Here is a 17,315-nt window from a genome sequence, read left to right as displayed (position 1 = left end):
GCAGCAAGACTATTTCTGCTGTTTGTAACATTTCATTGCTATTTCCAGACTATAGTCATAAACATCTTAAACATCATGTCCTTGACAGAGATGTAAATAACATCGGTATAGAAATATTTCCTACTTATGAGCCCTTTGTCCTATATTCTTGAAATCTAAATTTTAAGGTGTTTTTAAAAAGTCCTTGAAGTATCTTAAATTTTAATTCAGCAGTTTTGTATCATTTTTAATGCACGAGTATGAAATATTTCACACACTAAAAACATTCAAATACTTTATAAATCATGAATCAAGCTTATTCTTAATAATGAATTTATAATGATCTGTAAATATTTTTGCTACTTTGTAACAAATAACTCAATAAATCAATTATAATCATAACCTGATTATTTCTAATGCATACAATGCCTAATTAGAATCTTACATGAACAATATAGCATCTAGAATTAAACTCCCAGGCAAGAGCACAAATGCAGAAATGTGACCATCTCAGAGTATGAAACCACCTCCCTGTTCTCTCACAAGTGTCTGAGCTGCTGTGTCTTACCCACAAACAGCTGACTGTTGAGCTGCAGGCGAAGGTGCGCGTCTGCTGGGGCCTGAAGGAAGCGGAGGGGCAGCTGGTCCACCTGCAGGGAGGCTTCCTTCACATTGCGCTCAGCTCGCACCCAGTGCCACTGCCTGTCGTTGAGGGGGACGGGGGACTTGACGGACAAGACAGCTGGGCCATCACCCGCGTCGAAGGAGAATGTCACGGCAGAGGGAGCTGAGGGAGGGGCATAGGGGCCACGGCCTGAGTCCTGCCTTCATATGTGAGCTCCAACGTTTGGAATGGAATGGGATTTAAAGATGACATTGCAGAGTGGGTCATGCTGGATGGGACTTGCTGGGGGGACATGATGGTTGGGGCATGCTGGGCAGGACATGCTGGGTGGGACATGCTGGCTGGGACATGCTGGGCAGGACATGCTGGGCGGAACATGCTGGGCGGGACAGCATTCTGGGTTGCAGTGCAGGGCAAATCTGGTAAACCCCTTATATATACTGACAAATATTGATGCAGTGGTGATTCTCACTTTTGAGACAAAGATGTGTTTCCAGGCAGCATCAGAAATCCAAATACCAAACCTAGTTTCATATCAGCCTAATCTGATTTTATATTCCCTGTTTGAAGGCAGGTATATTGACTTTTTAAATTCAAACCATGTCTGTAATTTGCAGATCTGGATGTGTTATCGAGCCTTGTGCTGGAAAAACTGTCAAGCTCAGAACACAGTTCTTCAAATTAGGGGGTTTGCTGAAGTGCCTCAGTGGATTTGCAAGGCTGATAAAATGAACCTAGACTTTATCTCGCCACCATGCCAATCCATATCATACACTAAAATATATCAAGTCATAGCATCCTTTAGAACACACGCAGTTGGTGTTCTCCCCACTTCAGCATGTGTAAACCAGATCATAAGTCAATTATCAAGCATTAAGAAACTGAGTTATGGGAAAACAGTAAGCCCTGCACAATATTGTGCTGTATGCTCTTTGAATGGCATTATAGAGCAGTGTTTCCCAATCTAGTCCATTAGGATCCTGCATTTTTTGCTTTTTCACAGGCTCCTGCATACATAGAAATCAGGCATATTGAACACCTGGGACAGTCCTACTGGAAGAAATCGGGCATACTGAACACCTGGGACAGTCCTACTGGAAGAAATCAGGAATACTGAACACCTGGTACAGTTGGAAGCTGGGACTGAGTGAAAACGTGCACCGCTTGTGGAACTCCAAGGGCAGGGCTGGGAAACATGCATGAAGAGTTCCCTTATTGGGGGTAGTGTGCATTATTGATGAACATGGGATATGCAGATTGTGGAAATAGGCTGATGAGACATACTCACAGCTCAGCTCCACTCTGATGAAGTCACGGAGCCCCCAGATTTTCGAGGAAGACCCCTGAGGGGGCACCGGTTTTGAAGTAGAAGGAGATGTCAAATGAGAACTCAATGTGGAAGGCAGGAAAATGCAAGTACGACGTCTCCTCATAGAAAGACGCTGCGTTCCACAGAGACTCTGACAGAAAAGGGACAGGAGTGATTTCTCACAGGATTTCTCATGCCGGATACATTTGAGTCACAGCTGGATTTTAATTAGGCGCAGGAGATTATATGTCCTGTCATCTAGTTTAGAAAAGGAGCAAAGAAAAGATCACCTACTGTCACCAGAGCATTCCAGTGGCCCAACACTATACAAGGCCTCAGAGCCCAGCCTGTTTGTGTCTCCTATTGCTATCCCACTCACAGGCAGGTCAGCCTTATAAGACAGGATCCCCGTATCATTTTCCCTGTGAGCAATAACAGAGGCTAAACTGGGTCTTACCTCAGGAGTCATCCACCTCTGTCACTGATTACTGTATTGAATACGAAGATAGATGTAAGCTGTATAATACTAAGTGGATAAAATGGATGAACAAATTGTTAAACAGATAAATTACGAAGCAGATCGAATGCAGGGCTATTTATAGATGCTGTATATTTAGAGCATTAAAAGGGAAAGGAACATGTAATAGGCTATAGAACAGGCGAGACAGACTACAAACAACCGATAAAAAGTGGTCTGTGGATAGTTGCTACACAGTGCATGTGAATTAATGGGCACAGTGAGCTGCCTTTTGCTACTGTACCATGAGTCTCGGTCTGCATCACAGTTGCAGAAAAAGTTCATGTCAACGCAGTTTTCTTCCAGGCTGCAGGCGCACTGCTGAACGCCAGGCAGAAAGCCTCCCCAGTACGTTTTCCTCTCCCCACTGCGGTCCAGCCACCAGGACAAGGGCACACCATCTGCAGCATCACACACACACACACACACATGCACACACAAATCCAAGCTTTAGGTGAAAACGATCTGGATCAAAAGTATATGCTTCAGGAAACCCCTCAGAGAACCATAATAAAAGACAAACATATATATCATTGTTGGTATGATGTTGTCTCCATATTTTTACAAATAAGTTTGGCTTTTTTCTAGTAAAAAAACAAACAAACAAACAGAGCAATTTCTCTCAGCTGAACATAACCGAAAGAAATGCTTTCTACATAACATTAGGTGTTTTTACCACAATCACAAGTGTGAGAAGAGGAATGAGGATATTAGAACCATGGTGCATAAAAACTTTGTTTGCAGCGCAATTTAGTTTGTGGCCCTACACCTGCAAAACTTGCAATCTTTGTAGTTTCTTAACAATGAGGAACTAAGGTTGTACATTTTGAATTCATCAGCCTTCTTGTTTCTCATTCTGAAGGATTATTCTTCCATAGCACTCAGCCACAGTGTAGAACATCACAAACATTACTATGCCTATCAACACTGTCATAAACATCCAGTAATATACATCCACACCAATGGAGTCAGTTAATATAGACAGAGAAGTGTTATAAAATTACACAATGCATGGTCTTTTGAGCAGCAATGATTTCTGCAGTTCAGGATCTCAGTATATAATAATTTTCTTGATTGATGGAGCACACAGAATAAATAATAAAATGAGCCATAAGCACGTAATTCTTTGCTCTAAGACTAATATATAAATATGGCCAACTGTACACCTCAAGATGAATCTGAATTAATCTCTTTGTCTCTATATAATAGTTCTGTTTAACTATGGGCTTCGCGATCACCTCTATCAGGGAAGATTGCACATAGTTAGCTATTAAAATTGCATTACTGTGTACTAAAGGAAAAATGGATGAAAATTAATTCAATGTGGTTATGTGAACAGGGTCTTTTCTGCAATATTCTCTGCACAACATCATTAAAATATTTTTTTCAGTAACTATACAAAAGTCTTTCCTTCCCCTCCCTGATTTCTGAGAAGGCATTGATACATTTTAAATTATTTAATTGTACATTTGAGACTATCATACCAGACTTACTGAATGAGACTTCTACTATCAAGAAAAAAAATTAACTACTGAAACGTTCTATTCAATAGAGTACAGTATATTCTATAAATGACTGAATGCAATCCTTGCTATACATATACCTCATGGGAGAACATTATTACTTGTAATGTAATTAAAAAATAGCTAATGAAAGCATTGGGTTGATAGCAGACAGATTTATGCATCTCTATATCTCTCAGTTTTCACTGAATGTCTTTAATATGATAAGGTCTTAATTTATGATAGGATGACGTTTGCACTCTTCAGATGCATAGAGACTTGGAAACAGTGATTGATATTGATAATGACTCAGATAATTTAAAGCTGCAAATCCAAATGTTTGTAATAAAGTGCAGTAATCATGGTACACTCCTATAAATCTCTGGCCTAGTCTCCATTAATGTCAAGTGGAATTTTATCAGGGTTGTAATTATTGGGTGTCTGGGACAACTGCCAGATTAAAAATCAAAAAAGGGGCCATGAATAATCCTTAATTATCTTCCTAAATGTTGAGATCCGTGCTGTTGGTATATTGTTTATGATGAAAATTGAAATAATTTCAGCCAAACAGGCTTTATCTGTTTGTTTTCTGTTTCTGATGGAATTTAAAGAAAAGACAAAATACTTGCTGTATTTTTAAAATTAGATTGAAAGTACATTCTTTTATGAATGGGGATCTCTAGTAATCTCCAAATCTGAAAAAAGTATATGAGGTCAAGGGCAGATTCTCAGCTCAACACTTATTTGCATCTCAGTTCTAAATGTATTATGTATTAAATGCTTTCTGAATGTAAATGGGAGTTAAACATGCACATGTCGACTATGAAAACCATGAAAGGTAGTACTTCCTGTAGACTACTACTACTACTACTACTACTAATTTAAAATTATCTCATCTCATACATTATACACACACACACACACATACACACACATTGTGTGTGTTTGTGAGGGTGTGACTCTTTTAAACCACTCATGCTTCCAGTAATTCATTCAGCTTGTTGAACGTTTGATTCCTCATTATACACATGAACACATCAGGCAAGGAATATACCACAAATGAGTATCCACATAAAGCAAGTTATGTAACACAAGACCAAAACGTGATCTTGATTATGTGCAGAGGAAATTACTTTGAAGGTCTCTAGAAGTCTGAGGGAAAAAAGTATCTCTATCTGCCCACAATACACCAAGACATGGTGTACTCCATAGTAACATGAGACATGAGAGAGAGAGAGATGGAGTGATAGTGAGAAAGTAAGACAGAAGAAGAGGGCCGCAGTGTGTGTGTGCGTGTGTCTGTATCTCTGTGTGTGTGTGTGCGTGTGCGTGTACGTGTGTGTGTGTGCGTGTGTGTGTGTGCATGTGTGTGTGTGTGTGATATATAGAGAGAGCTGGTTTATGTGGCATTTCATAAAAACAATGAAACTAATTATGTTTTCTCTCCAATGTCCAATGAACCGGAAGAAGAAGAAGAAAAGTGACCTTCCCTTTAATGTTGGGGGAATAAAAATCTTGTTTATTGTCTGCAGTGACATGATATTTGCCCTAGGGGAATGGGGCTTCTTCCAGTTTTTTCTAAATTAGGGTGGTACACATGCTTCTGGAGATTTGTTTTCTTGCTCTTAGGGTGGAGTCCATGCACACTTTGTACAAACTGTGTATGATGTGGAATAGTGATAGACCACAACATGATGGCCACCAATGTATCTATGTACCAATGATCTGAAAACACCACTGCAAAGTGATCAGGTTATCTGGTTTTACTATTTACAGGTATGTGCTTGAGTGAAATAAACATTTGATTTATTCCATACACCACTGACAACATTTCTCCAAAATTTCTGAAACATAGAGCCTTAATTGGAGCATTTAATTGCAAAAAACTGGTAAAAAAATAAAAATAATAAAAAAAAAAAGATGGCGTGTTGAACAATGCAAAGGAAACAAGGGTGGAATAACCCCAGTTTCACCTGAATTATTTTATTTTGCATAATTAATAACTGCCTCCCCACCATTATTCATTAATCGATAAGAAAATTAACATGTTACACTGGACTATTTATTCCATTTAAAAAGTTGCTCCAAAGAACAGACAGAAGGCCACACCATTTCTTTAGCACCAACTAATTGAGAACTTTATGGTTTAGCTCACAACCTCAGGGTCAATTTCTCCAAAGCATGATAGCACAAAAGATCCTTGTAAAATGGTTGAGCGAATGTAATTTTCAAGACTTCTTTTAATAGTTCAAACTATCCCTTCACTATGATGCTTCTGGGAAGCTTGGCTATGAAGGTGATTTACTGCATGACATGAGCTAAAGGTCAAGTCCTTGGTGACTAACATTAAAAAAGCCTTAGACTTGGCTGTAGGGTGAGGGCTTTATATTTAACATCTAGGTTTAACAATGAAGCCAGATTTAGCAGTCAGCATGCTAATGGTTTAATATTTATGCCAACATACCATGAAAGTGCTACTGCTTCAAATGATAGGTTTGCTATTTTTTAACCCATTCCCTCTTTTAAAAAGTGTTTCCCATCTTCGGTAGTTCAGCCTAGCACAACCTTGCTGACAGCTTTAGTTTTTGAGAAACTCACTGCAGCACTGCAGCTCCTTACTGGAGTTAAAAACATTTCAACTGAGTGATTTTTCAGTAACCTTCAGTAACCTTAATAATCTCCTTCTGAAATGTGGAAACCTATAGAAAAGGTCTAAATCTCTTTTAGATGCACTGCTGAGAAACACTGAGTCCCAGGCTGAACATTCTCTTATATTTGATTTACAAATATTTGGAGTGTACCGGAGCAGCTTAATCAACAGTGCTATTAAGGTTTAGTGTTAAACAGACCATGTCCTGAATAAACATAAAATGATTGCACATGACTGTACTGTTGGCCTCAGTGAAAAGGAGGAGGGGAGTGATAAAGTTCTCAGTACTAAAGATAGTGACAAAGTTAATATATGCATGATTATAAAAAGAATGAAGCAGTTAACTCTGCTGAAAACTTTGTTAGAGCAAGCTTGAGCTCAACTCAGCACACAGGACTCAGCTCAGGACCCAGCCCAGGACCCAACCCAGGACCCAGCCCTGGACTCACCCCAGGGCCCAGCCCAGGACCCAGCCCAGCACTCACCCCAGGACCAAGCCCAGGACCAAGCCCAGGACTCAACCCAGGACCCAGCCCAGGACCTAGCCCCGAATCCACCACAGGACAAAGCCCAGGACTCACCCCATGTGTTGAAAAGTCGGGACCTCCTGCAGCGGTAGGTGAGTCTCTGCTGGCAGTACTGCGACTCGGCCACCAAGGCCCCCAGCTGCTCTGGAGAGGCACCATAGTCGAAGCGTGAACTGTATATTCTTTCTGGGGTTGATCCTCGAACCCTTACCTGCCCGGTGCTGTTGTGGTCAATTACAGTCCATACTTTGTTCTCTGGAACCAAATGCAAAAAAAGAGTAGATATGTCAAAGCCAAAGTCAACGTTGTAGTCATTGTTTTTTACCACAGACATACAGATTGAGAAATTAATGATAGTTTTCATAGAATGTGGTTTACATTTAACATAAAACAACACCAGACATAAATGCCAATGAAAATAGATGCAATAAATACAAGCACCAGTTTGAAAATATACACAACACTATACAATAAGCCATACAGATCCCTTTACATCAAACCATACAAACGCTATATAATAGACTATACAAACACAATACAATCAACTATACATACACTATAAAAAAGAATAGAAGCACGATACAATAGATTAAACAACCATTAGAAATAGGACAGTCGACTGAACAGTAGGCAGTGAGACATGGGATGGGTGAATTACTATTTTACTTGTACTTCTTGTATATAGTATGTACAAAAATACAAGTAATCAAGTATATTAAAGTTATGAATTGTCAGCTGCAGCTAGCAATGTTATTCAGAATAATTAATTGAATAATAGAATAATAGAATAATACAAACTAAAATAAGGGATGATGATATATGCCTGGATGAACATTACTGTTTAAAGACAGAGGGCTAATTGCTCTCTGGGATAAGGCTTCTCAACTTGAGAGGCACTGATATTGTACTGAGAACTGAGAGGTTTTTAAAGTTTAACTAGTATGTTCCATGTTTCACTGTGGGGAAAAAATGTAGCAGCTTACCTGTCATATTGCAGTATACTTGAATGGGCCCCAAAGGGCCACTCCCATCAGGATCAATGGAGAAGTAGCCGGAAGTGCTTCCCACAAGCCTGTAGGACTCACATGAGGCTTCATAGATGGCTGAAGTAAAGTGATAACAAGACAAAAAGGGCAAAGAGAGTGGAAAAATCAGGGTCTGAGGATCCAGTGAAGCACAGATACTTCTTAACGATAAGTAAACACTGGGAAATTTTGTAACAGGCAGGGGAAAAGGTCAATGCTGTCTGTGTAAGACTATGCTCCTTTCATACCCAGTCTTGAGTGGATACCTCTAGAGAGGAATGTGTGTATGAAAGGCATTATGCCATGATCCATACTGAGGGGCTAAGCAAGGGTAATGTATTTCAGCAATCAAACATGGATGACCTTGCAAATGCCTTTTTTTTTTTACATTATTATGTTTCATTTTGTGTGGTTTGAGGATTTCTTCTAATACCTGTGTGGCTCAAATAACGTATGGCCATGAAAAGATGTACAAATGGGAATAATAATAGACAAATCATAGACAAATGCCTTGTGGTCGATATTGAGGAACTTTTGCCACAGAGTCCTGTAATCCAAGCCAAACTGATATATATCTGTACCACAAAATCGGTTCTGTGTAGGTTTGTGTTATTGGGATATTAAAAATACAACTGTTTGCATGTTAACCAGAATCATCCAGACTGAAACAGTTCAACAAATTGACCTTTGCGAGGATCCCCCATGTGCACCTACAGTTATGGCATGTGGCTCCGCTGTATCCAATCCCAGCACAATCACAGGAGAATGTGGACCACGTCTGAGAGCATCGGCCACCGTTTTCACAGAAATTGGGGAGACACCTAAGAATGTATTTTAAAAATATTGAGAGGGAGGAACACATCAGACACAAATAACGTGGAAAACAAACTATTAAACAAAATATACAGCTTTAATGAAGTGAGGGTGGCTTATCAGGCACACCACATTAAATATAATTCATTCAGTATTTACCTTTGAAACCCAATCTCTGTTTCAATAAAATAATGCAGTGAAGAAAACAGTCCCTGTTTGCACAAGTCTTGTCTCAAATTCAAAAAAACAATTTAGTGGAACTGAAAGAAGATGGCTGCATTCTATTAACCTGCCTTCCACACAAATGTGTTTGCATCACAATTGGCCTTGATCTGAAACACTGAGACAGAGAGAGTTAAACCATCTGCTAAACCAAATGAAGCTGCAAAAGAGAACTATTTGACTTGCTGGTATGGCGCATTGTGGATATTTCAAAATGGGGCTCAACCAATCAACCAAACAAGGGCTAAATAAATTCATTCACACACACACATACACACACACACGTGTGTGTGTGTGTGTGTGTGTGTGTGTGTGTGTGTGTGTGTGTGTGTGTGTGTATATATATATATATATATATATATATATATATATATATATATAATATATACATAAAACATAAAAGTGTGGTCCTCAGATTAAGGCACATTTCCTAGTTTGTGTCTAAATACCTGTCCCTTGATTATTAAACACAGTTTTAAATGCAGTTCAGAAGCACGTGTAGCTCAGGTAGCTCATGCTACTCATGCTACCCAGTTGCAAGCACAAGATGTGTTTTTTTCATATGTGCCTTTTCTATCAATATATTTAATACAAATAAAAAAAGGAAACATCCACAACGGATCTACAGACAAAATAGTGACATAAACTCATTACAATTTTAAAAGCACATAATATTTTACTTAGGACACAGTATAATCCTGGTACCTACACACTTTCTGTGTAAAATTATTCTTTTTAAACTGCTTTGCAGTAATTTATGCTTTTTTTTTTTTTTTTTTTTTTTTTTGAGTGAAATAAAAAACTTTGAAAAGCCTTGAGAAGGTGCAGCGCCTGCCAATAAACCTCATACAAACACTTAACAAACCAAACGCCTAGCGTTCAAATGTATGGGCTTCCTCCAGACATTATGATTAATAGCATGCTCATCTCAGGCATCTTAAATTTCACAATTACCAGCCTTTTAGGCCTGCATATATTATTTCACAAAGCATGCTTCTTGCTGTCCACTCCCGTGAGACCTTTACGAGGGCTCTTCGCACAATGCTGAAGCCATTAGCCTCTACAGAGGGAGTCAACCGTGTTCTGGATAATGTTTCAGGTGATGGTTTAATTACTGCTCTGCTATTTCTACTCAGGCTCAGGAAAAGGACTTTGGTGGACCATAAAATTATGGTGACCAATGTGCAGAACAGTTCACCAGCAATAAAGCAGTCAGTGAAGCTTTAGACGCCTGGGTGAGTGGTGGAGCTGAATGTTTGAACACATAGTTGATGGACTGCTATTTATTAGCAGGGGGAATGCTTTAGAAATTTGATGGGAAAAATGTAAACATTCCACTAGTAGTAACAAAGGTGGATTTGACAACTGTTCTCCCTTTACACATGAGCTTTTTCCACTTATTAATGTAAGCTTTATGACAAGGCTTTAGACAGCTTTTTAATGACAGTGATGTTAGAGTATTAGATAAGGCAAACATATTTGTGGAATAAACACAATCCATAAAATCCTGTTTTAAATATCCATGGAGAGGACACTGAAAATCACAAGAACCTTAAAGGGCACGTCTCAAGCACTGATCTACATCTACATAAGAATGATAAGCATTCCCTCCGTCTTTCAGGGAGAGTTTTTGTGACATATGTTATGATGAGGGTTCACTGAACCACCCCTTGGTCTAACAAAAATGTAAAGGCGTCTTTTTGAGATGAAACACCACTATCCTTTTGCCTCTGGGTACACACTGTCTAATGAAAACCTTTTTTTTTGGATGCTTAAAGAAGAGTACTGCTATATTAGCAGAATTTAAAAATTACACATTAAAGGAACAGTTCAGTTAAAAATGTAAATGTAAATGATAATGAATGGAAGCTTGTGGCTACCAGTAAGCATGGTGTAATTTGCATTATGCTGTTTGCTGTTCATTTGCACTCTTGGTTAGAACATTGTCTCATTTGACCAAACCATTCCTTTAAATCTGTTTCCTTACAGCCTGGACATGAAAAAGAGGAACAAACATCTGCTTCCCAGCGCACTAAAGGCTGCCTGCCTCTCCCCTGCTTTACACTGGACTTATACAAGGGAATTCCTCTCCAACACAAAGGGACATGTCAAAGTCAAAAAAGAAGTGCACTACTCTGCACCGCAGACCACACTAAGACTCTAAGCCTTCCATTCAGTAAAGCAACCAATCCAAATGACAAACCCGGCCTCTCATTCTGACTATTAGAACTGTCTGTGCCACTCCAACCCCTAATCCCTATCAGTGTCAGAGCACTTGTTGACAGTGTCTAAAACCTAAAGGAGGGGGAGTGGGATTGTGGCATGACCTAGCCGGTTTTGGCAGCAAGCTTTAGGCTGCACACAAAGGGAAGGGTGGCGGAGGAAGACGAGGGACTACCGTCTAACGGTCTCTGGCACTTTTGCCCCTGGCAGACTCCAGAGCTGCCATGGAGCACACCGAGGCCATCAACCGCCGCCTTCCCCGCCGACTGTGACAGCTGCTCATGAATGATTTAGAGGCACTGTCGACGGATGGGTCTCATCATGTTCACACAAGTTCACTATTAATAAATAAAAAAAAACCACTTTCCACAGACAAGCTGGCAGGAGACACCCCCGCCCTTAAATATCAGCATATCGGCAATGGAAGCTCTCCCTGGGAATACGGTAATCGGAGTTTGCTGCAGGGAGATTTGGATGTCAGAGGAACTTAGTGAAGGACAGTGGTTTCGATGTGATTTAATAGAGTCAGTGTAATCGAGTGTAAGTATGAGCATCCAGTGTTTCTTCTAAAGGATGCAGTGTTTTTACTCATTATTTTTAATAGCATAACTAAAGCTATAAAATTGCCTGCTAAGTATATCCATAGACAGAAAACTCCTTCTTGACTGTGCATATAGATTATGTCTGTATATTATTGCTGGACTAGCAAGTAAACCTTTTTACAATGTGTATTTAATGATTCTATCTGCTGAAGCTGATGTGAGTTGAATGCAATATATTATAGATTCTACATTCACTGGTACCATTATGAATAATTAATCTATTATTTCCATCATTCTAATCTCTAGCTTAGCTGAATAAATACTGAAGACATTTTTGTATTATATGCAAACACTTTCATAGTGTAGAAAACAACTTTTCTCTAGCAACTCTACCAAGAACAGTTGGGGCTGCAAATTTGCTTGTAAGACACTGTAGTCAGGGATGTAGGGGTAGGTTACATTGCAGGGGGAACTTTATATCAACATCACAAGTGGGTGATTTGCTGCAAACGCTCACAATACTCTCTGACACTTTCCTTACACCACACTGCATGTCATATCTTCCCATAAAGAAAGCTAATGAGAAGTCAAGAAAACAAGGCACTTTCCTACTTGCTTGTTTCCCCCTGTCCGGGACCCCTGCGGTCCACTGTCACACCGGCTGCCATGTTTTGGCAAGTCGATTGGGGCCCCTCCGATTACAGAACTGGTAATGAGAAACACCAGAGGGTGTAGCGTGGAGCTTGTTAGTAGGGCTGCTAGCCTGAGTGGCATTACTAAATGAACGTCTTCCTGTTTCTAATAAGGGCTCTGATAGTTGGACCAGCTCTACTGCCGCTGCTGGAGTCCTGCACGACAAATAAAGCACTGACAGGTGTGAAGACGTGAGGATGGCACTTCTGCACTGAGCCACGGCACTGGTAGTACAAAATGATATTTTTGTCACTGGCACAAACATAGCTCACCAGCGTTAAACCAAGACCTGTTTTCCAGTGTTCCAACAGCAAGGGTTACTTGCTACCAAGAAATGCTTATATTGCTAACAGTAAAAAAAGCAAGTAGAATCTAATTAGTATTAAGCAAATAAGTTATACTAACTCGTCATACTAACGAATCATGCTATTTTGTACACACCAGCTTTTAGACGTTATTAGCCAATTTGGGTGAAAAGCTTCAGGCCAGTTTTCATGATAGTTTTCAACTCATTTTTGCTGACTCAGATATTGGTTTACAGAGCGAGGAAATTTATTATCAATTCTAAGAATAATTTTAACATCAAAAAAGACATTACAGTCTAAACTTTTAAAATTCTTTCAGAAGTAGCTGAATAACATATAATTGTATACCTGTCCTGAATGCCACACATGTCAAACTGTAGTTGATTCCATCTTCCCATGATCCCTTGCTGGATAAGCATGAGGTCCATAGGTTGGTTATTGATGAGGATGAGACGAACACAACCCTGGAAAGCCATTGTGGGGTTCATACAGCTGGAGTCATTATGAGCCACTGGACAACCTAAAAGAGTGTACAAAAGAGGCCCTCAGTGGCAGTCGTAATTCAGTCAAATAACCCACTTCACATTATGGCAGCGGTGACATTAAAGCATTTTGGTATAATATAAAAGTCTAATTGGCTAATTTTCTGTTCCTGTTTCATGATTATGTTCATCCTAGCTACAGGCAATAAGGAGGTACTGCTTGTTCGCCAGCTGACTTTTTTAGTACTTGTAGATGATTTACACTTTTAATGATCATCCATTACTTAAAGATACTTGGAACAAATGTGATTTTTGTAATGTGGACTATTTATGAGGAAATCTCTAATTTGACAAAACCTAGCCTATTTTTTTAATGTCCCATATAAGTGAACTGGCTTAAGTTGTATCTGCTATGGATTTGTTGATGGATTAACAGGATGCTGTTTAGTGAGATCTAAACATGTACTTATAAGCTCATCTGAAAAGACTGAATTCATTATGTTTTCACTAGAACACAAGGAATGGCATTTATTTTGAATATGCAAATTCTGACAGACTCACAGTTTTCTATTTGGATTCTAAGAAAAGCCGATTATGAAGACATGGTGTGGCTCAGTGTGAAGAGTGCCATCTCTTATGGCATCATTACAAGCTCTCAAGCAGTAATAACACAACAGCCTTTTCTTCTCACAAATGTAGATCACGTTCTCTTGGCAGCCAGATTTTTTGACAGCAGTTAGACCCCTGCACTACAACACATGAATTAGCCTAAAGAAACCAACACTAAGTCATAGATATCATGAATAACAACTAACATAATTAGAAAATTGTTTCATTGCATGTAAAACATCCTGGGAAAAGTCAAGAATCTTATTTTTTGCTGTTAATTGAAAACAAACTTTCATACCCCCAAAATAATAATTGTCCCTTGGCTCCAGGTAGTGCTCTAGCTGAATGGTGGAGGCTGGCTCGTTGTCCAGGGTCAGAGCAATCTGTAGTCCTCTGCTGCTGAGACTCACCATGTGCCACAGACCATCATTTACCCTCTGACCTGCCAAGCAAGGAGATCATAAATAGAATATATTAGTTAAATGCCATAGTGGTGTATTGATAGACAACGATGGAGTCACTGCCTGTCCAAAAATGAACTGATAACATATTTTGCAGGTATAAACAATGTTTCATTTGTAAACAATTCAGTAGCAATATAAATTTGTATTCCTGTATTATTCAACAATAACTCAATAACAAGTGGATGATCTATGCCTATTCAATAACAATTCAATTTAATTAACCATATCAATAACTGAATGATCCATCCAGCCAGTTAATTTGTCTAATATTGTTAGCAAAGCTAATAGATTCCTTGCAGGTTTAGGAACTATAAATATAAAATTGTTATTTTAAAGTACGGGTGAATCAGACACAATATAAAGCAGAAGACGAGCCAATACAAACAATGTTATCCATGATATGCAGTGGTACCAAAGCCAACCTGCCTGCAAACACTGAGCCAAAAAAAAAAAAAAATCTCAATGTGGTTTGATTTAATTAATTCTGGCCATTACACATGAAGGGCACACTAGCTGTGTGGGGCCGTTGTGTGCCTACGGTCCCCTCTGTGCCAGCCATCTGCTAGCCGTTCAAGCTTGATCTAATGTTTGGGCCTTGGTACGACTGGGATCACCGCACTCTTCGGTCTCCCATTGACCATAATTACTGAGCACTGCATTTCGGTCAAAATACACATGGTGTTGGGAAGGGAAAAAAAGAACACAGGGCCACAGGTATTCTGGAATTAGATATAATCTCAGAAAAGCTCCCTGAAAGGTAACAGATGGAGAGTGGCTTTCTTTTTCTCTCCTATTGCTGACTGTCATTGAATGCCACATCAGGCCCCACCTCTGGGGTGAAATTTGCAGCTGTCTGTCTGAGCATGTGCAACTGGCTAATCTGATTTGGGTGGGTTGCCACCACCGTATATATATGCCTCACATTTATCTTCAGAAGACCAAAACAATTTTGCTTTGTGGTTTTGTGTAGTGAGTGATAAATTAAAGTCACACAAATGGTTTTGGTCTTTTTGCACAGCACTAAACATTAAACACAGATGAAACCTGGGCTGTTTCAGAAACAGGAAAAGTGTTATGCTCTGTGGTGGAAGCAATAGAATGATCTACCCTTGCATGACACGTCAGTCTGAAATAAAAAAAAAAAGCATACTTCCTTTAGAGAAGTGGCATGTGAAGTTAAAATTTTATTAATGCAGTTTATTATTTTAAGGGGAAAAAAATGTTGGCTATTTTCTAAAAGACAGAGCTGGGATTATCTCCAGATAATAAAAAATTGAGGCATGTAAAACAGATTTACCTCCACAAATGTCAATTTAACTTTTTGTTTTTATAATAACGAGCTTACCAGTAGACACCTCAGATGTCTTGAGGCTCGATGTCTGGTGGGTGAGGCGGAGTCGACCACTGCTGATCTGGAGGAGCAGATAACGAGGCTCGTAGTCTGAGGCCAACTGGCTAGACAGCAGTAGGCCATCTGGGTTCCAGGTGCGGAACTGAAGGCGCACGGAGAGCCCCTCCAGAGTGGGCAGTGGGGCCGGCAAAGACAGGAAACTGCTACTGGAGCTCAGAAAGGTAGCAGCAACCAGCTGTGGCTCCGAGCAGGAAAAGGTCACATTGCCCTGGGAGATGAGGGAAAGAGCCAAGCCACATGTCAGTTTACATGTCAACGGGGGAATGTCGAAACATGTTCAGACACAAAAATTCTTAGTAGATCACATGTAACTTTAGATAAAATACCTGTACAAAAAAAACCCAAAACAGATATGAAAGAGCCATTGAACATAAATTGCTGAAAATTACGGTTTACTAATGTCAATTTATGTGGTAAATTGTTTGTTACAGTATCCGCCAAGATGAGTGCATTTCCATAGTATCTATTCTGACAGACAAATACACAAGCAGAAAAGCAGACAGAAAATACAGCAAGGCAAATATAGTAGAAGACTCCCCAGAAGGAAGCCAGGAGAGTTGATAGGAATAGGGAATGGAGAGCAGAGGGAAATAAGAGAAATAAAAAGAAGGAGGGTGAGCCAGACAGGCAGAAACCCACAGAAGGGAGCAGACAGCCTGGATAAATGTCACCAGCACAGTTCCGCTGAGACCGGCAGGAGCACTGAGAGCACATCCGCGGGACAGAAGCTCACGTAGGCGTGAAAAGGTTACCGCAGTGCTAGGTGAACACCTCATTGATCCCAGTGCCACAGGGCCATACGCAGCCCTCATCAGTGAACTCGGGCCTCGGAGGACCCACTCCCTCACAAGCTCTGTCAGTTTGACAGCCTTTCTGTCTCAACCAGCTTCTCTGAAAGGACTCAACTATCTTGTTATTTGATTTGAAAGCTACAGGGGCAGGTGGATGTTCTCTTGAGATGCAGTGATAGAAGGAAGAATATGAGGGTGATCGTGGAGAATATGTCTTTTTAGTAAGCAGACTATTTTTCCAGTACAAAAAAAGCAGCTTTAAATTTACTCCAGTAGAGGTAAATTGGATTCAGCCGTGTAAATGCAGCCGCTGAAGGCCTCATTTCAGAAATCACGGAGAAAAGTAGGAAGTGAAAAGTGTGAACAATTTACCACAGATGCTGGTCCTTTGTACCAGCACCAAATCAAGCTGACTTGGTCATTGGAGGTGTAATATAAGTTGATAAAAAATAGTGATATTTGATGGTAAGAAATTACATTTAATGGTGATATGTCATATTGAAATTGGTTATCTGTCTCCAGCCATGTATCAGGAATAGTTAATATCTTATTTGCTTATCCATGATTCATCATATAACCCTTATCTTGTGTTGTTGTGTTTAATAAGCTAAAACACTATGCATTAA

The 17,315-nt window shown here is 39.7% G+C and overlaps 1 protein-coding gene across 1 annotated transcript in view; it reads right to left on the bottom strand.

Moving 5' to 3' along the window:
- cntnap5a (contactin associated protein family member 5a) overlaps positions 1–17,315 on the bottom strand; it is a 65,759-nt gene that overhangs the window by 13,062 nt on the left and 35,382 nt on the right. The window contains 11 exon segments of the mRNA XM_035522790.1: positions 548–766; positions 1,893–1,926; positions 1,928–2,064; positions 2,208–2,335; positions 2,675–2,831; positions 7,164–7,364; positions 8,093–8,212; positions 8,849–8,955; positions 13,281–13,452; positions 14,322–14,465; positions 15,833–16,106. Coding sequence (XP_035378683.1) covers positions 548–766; positions 1,893–1,926; positions 1,928–2,064; positions 2,208–2,335; positions 2,675–2,831; positions 7,164–7,364; positions 8,093–8,212; positions 8,849–8,955; positions 13,281–13,452; positions 14,322–14,465; positions 15,833–16,106 — 1,693 coding nt within the window.

This window comes from Electrophorus electricus, chromosome 25, assembly GCF_013358815.1.
Source record: "Electrophorus electricus isolate fEleEle1 chromosome 25, fEleEle1.pri, whole genome shotgun sequence".
Classification (NCBI taxonomy): Eukaryota; Metazoa; Chordata; class Actinopteri; order Gymnotiformes; family Gymnotidae; genus Electrophorus; species Electrophorus electricus.
Note: the sequence above shows the minus strand (reverse complement) of the source record. Positions and strands in the feature narration are given on the sequence as shown.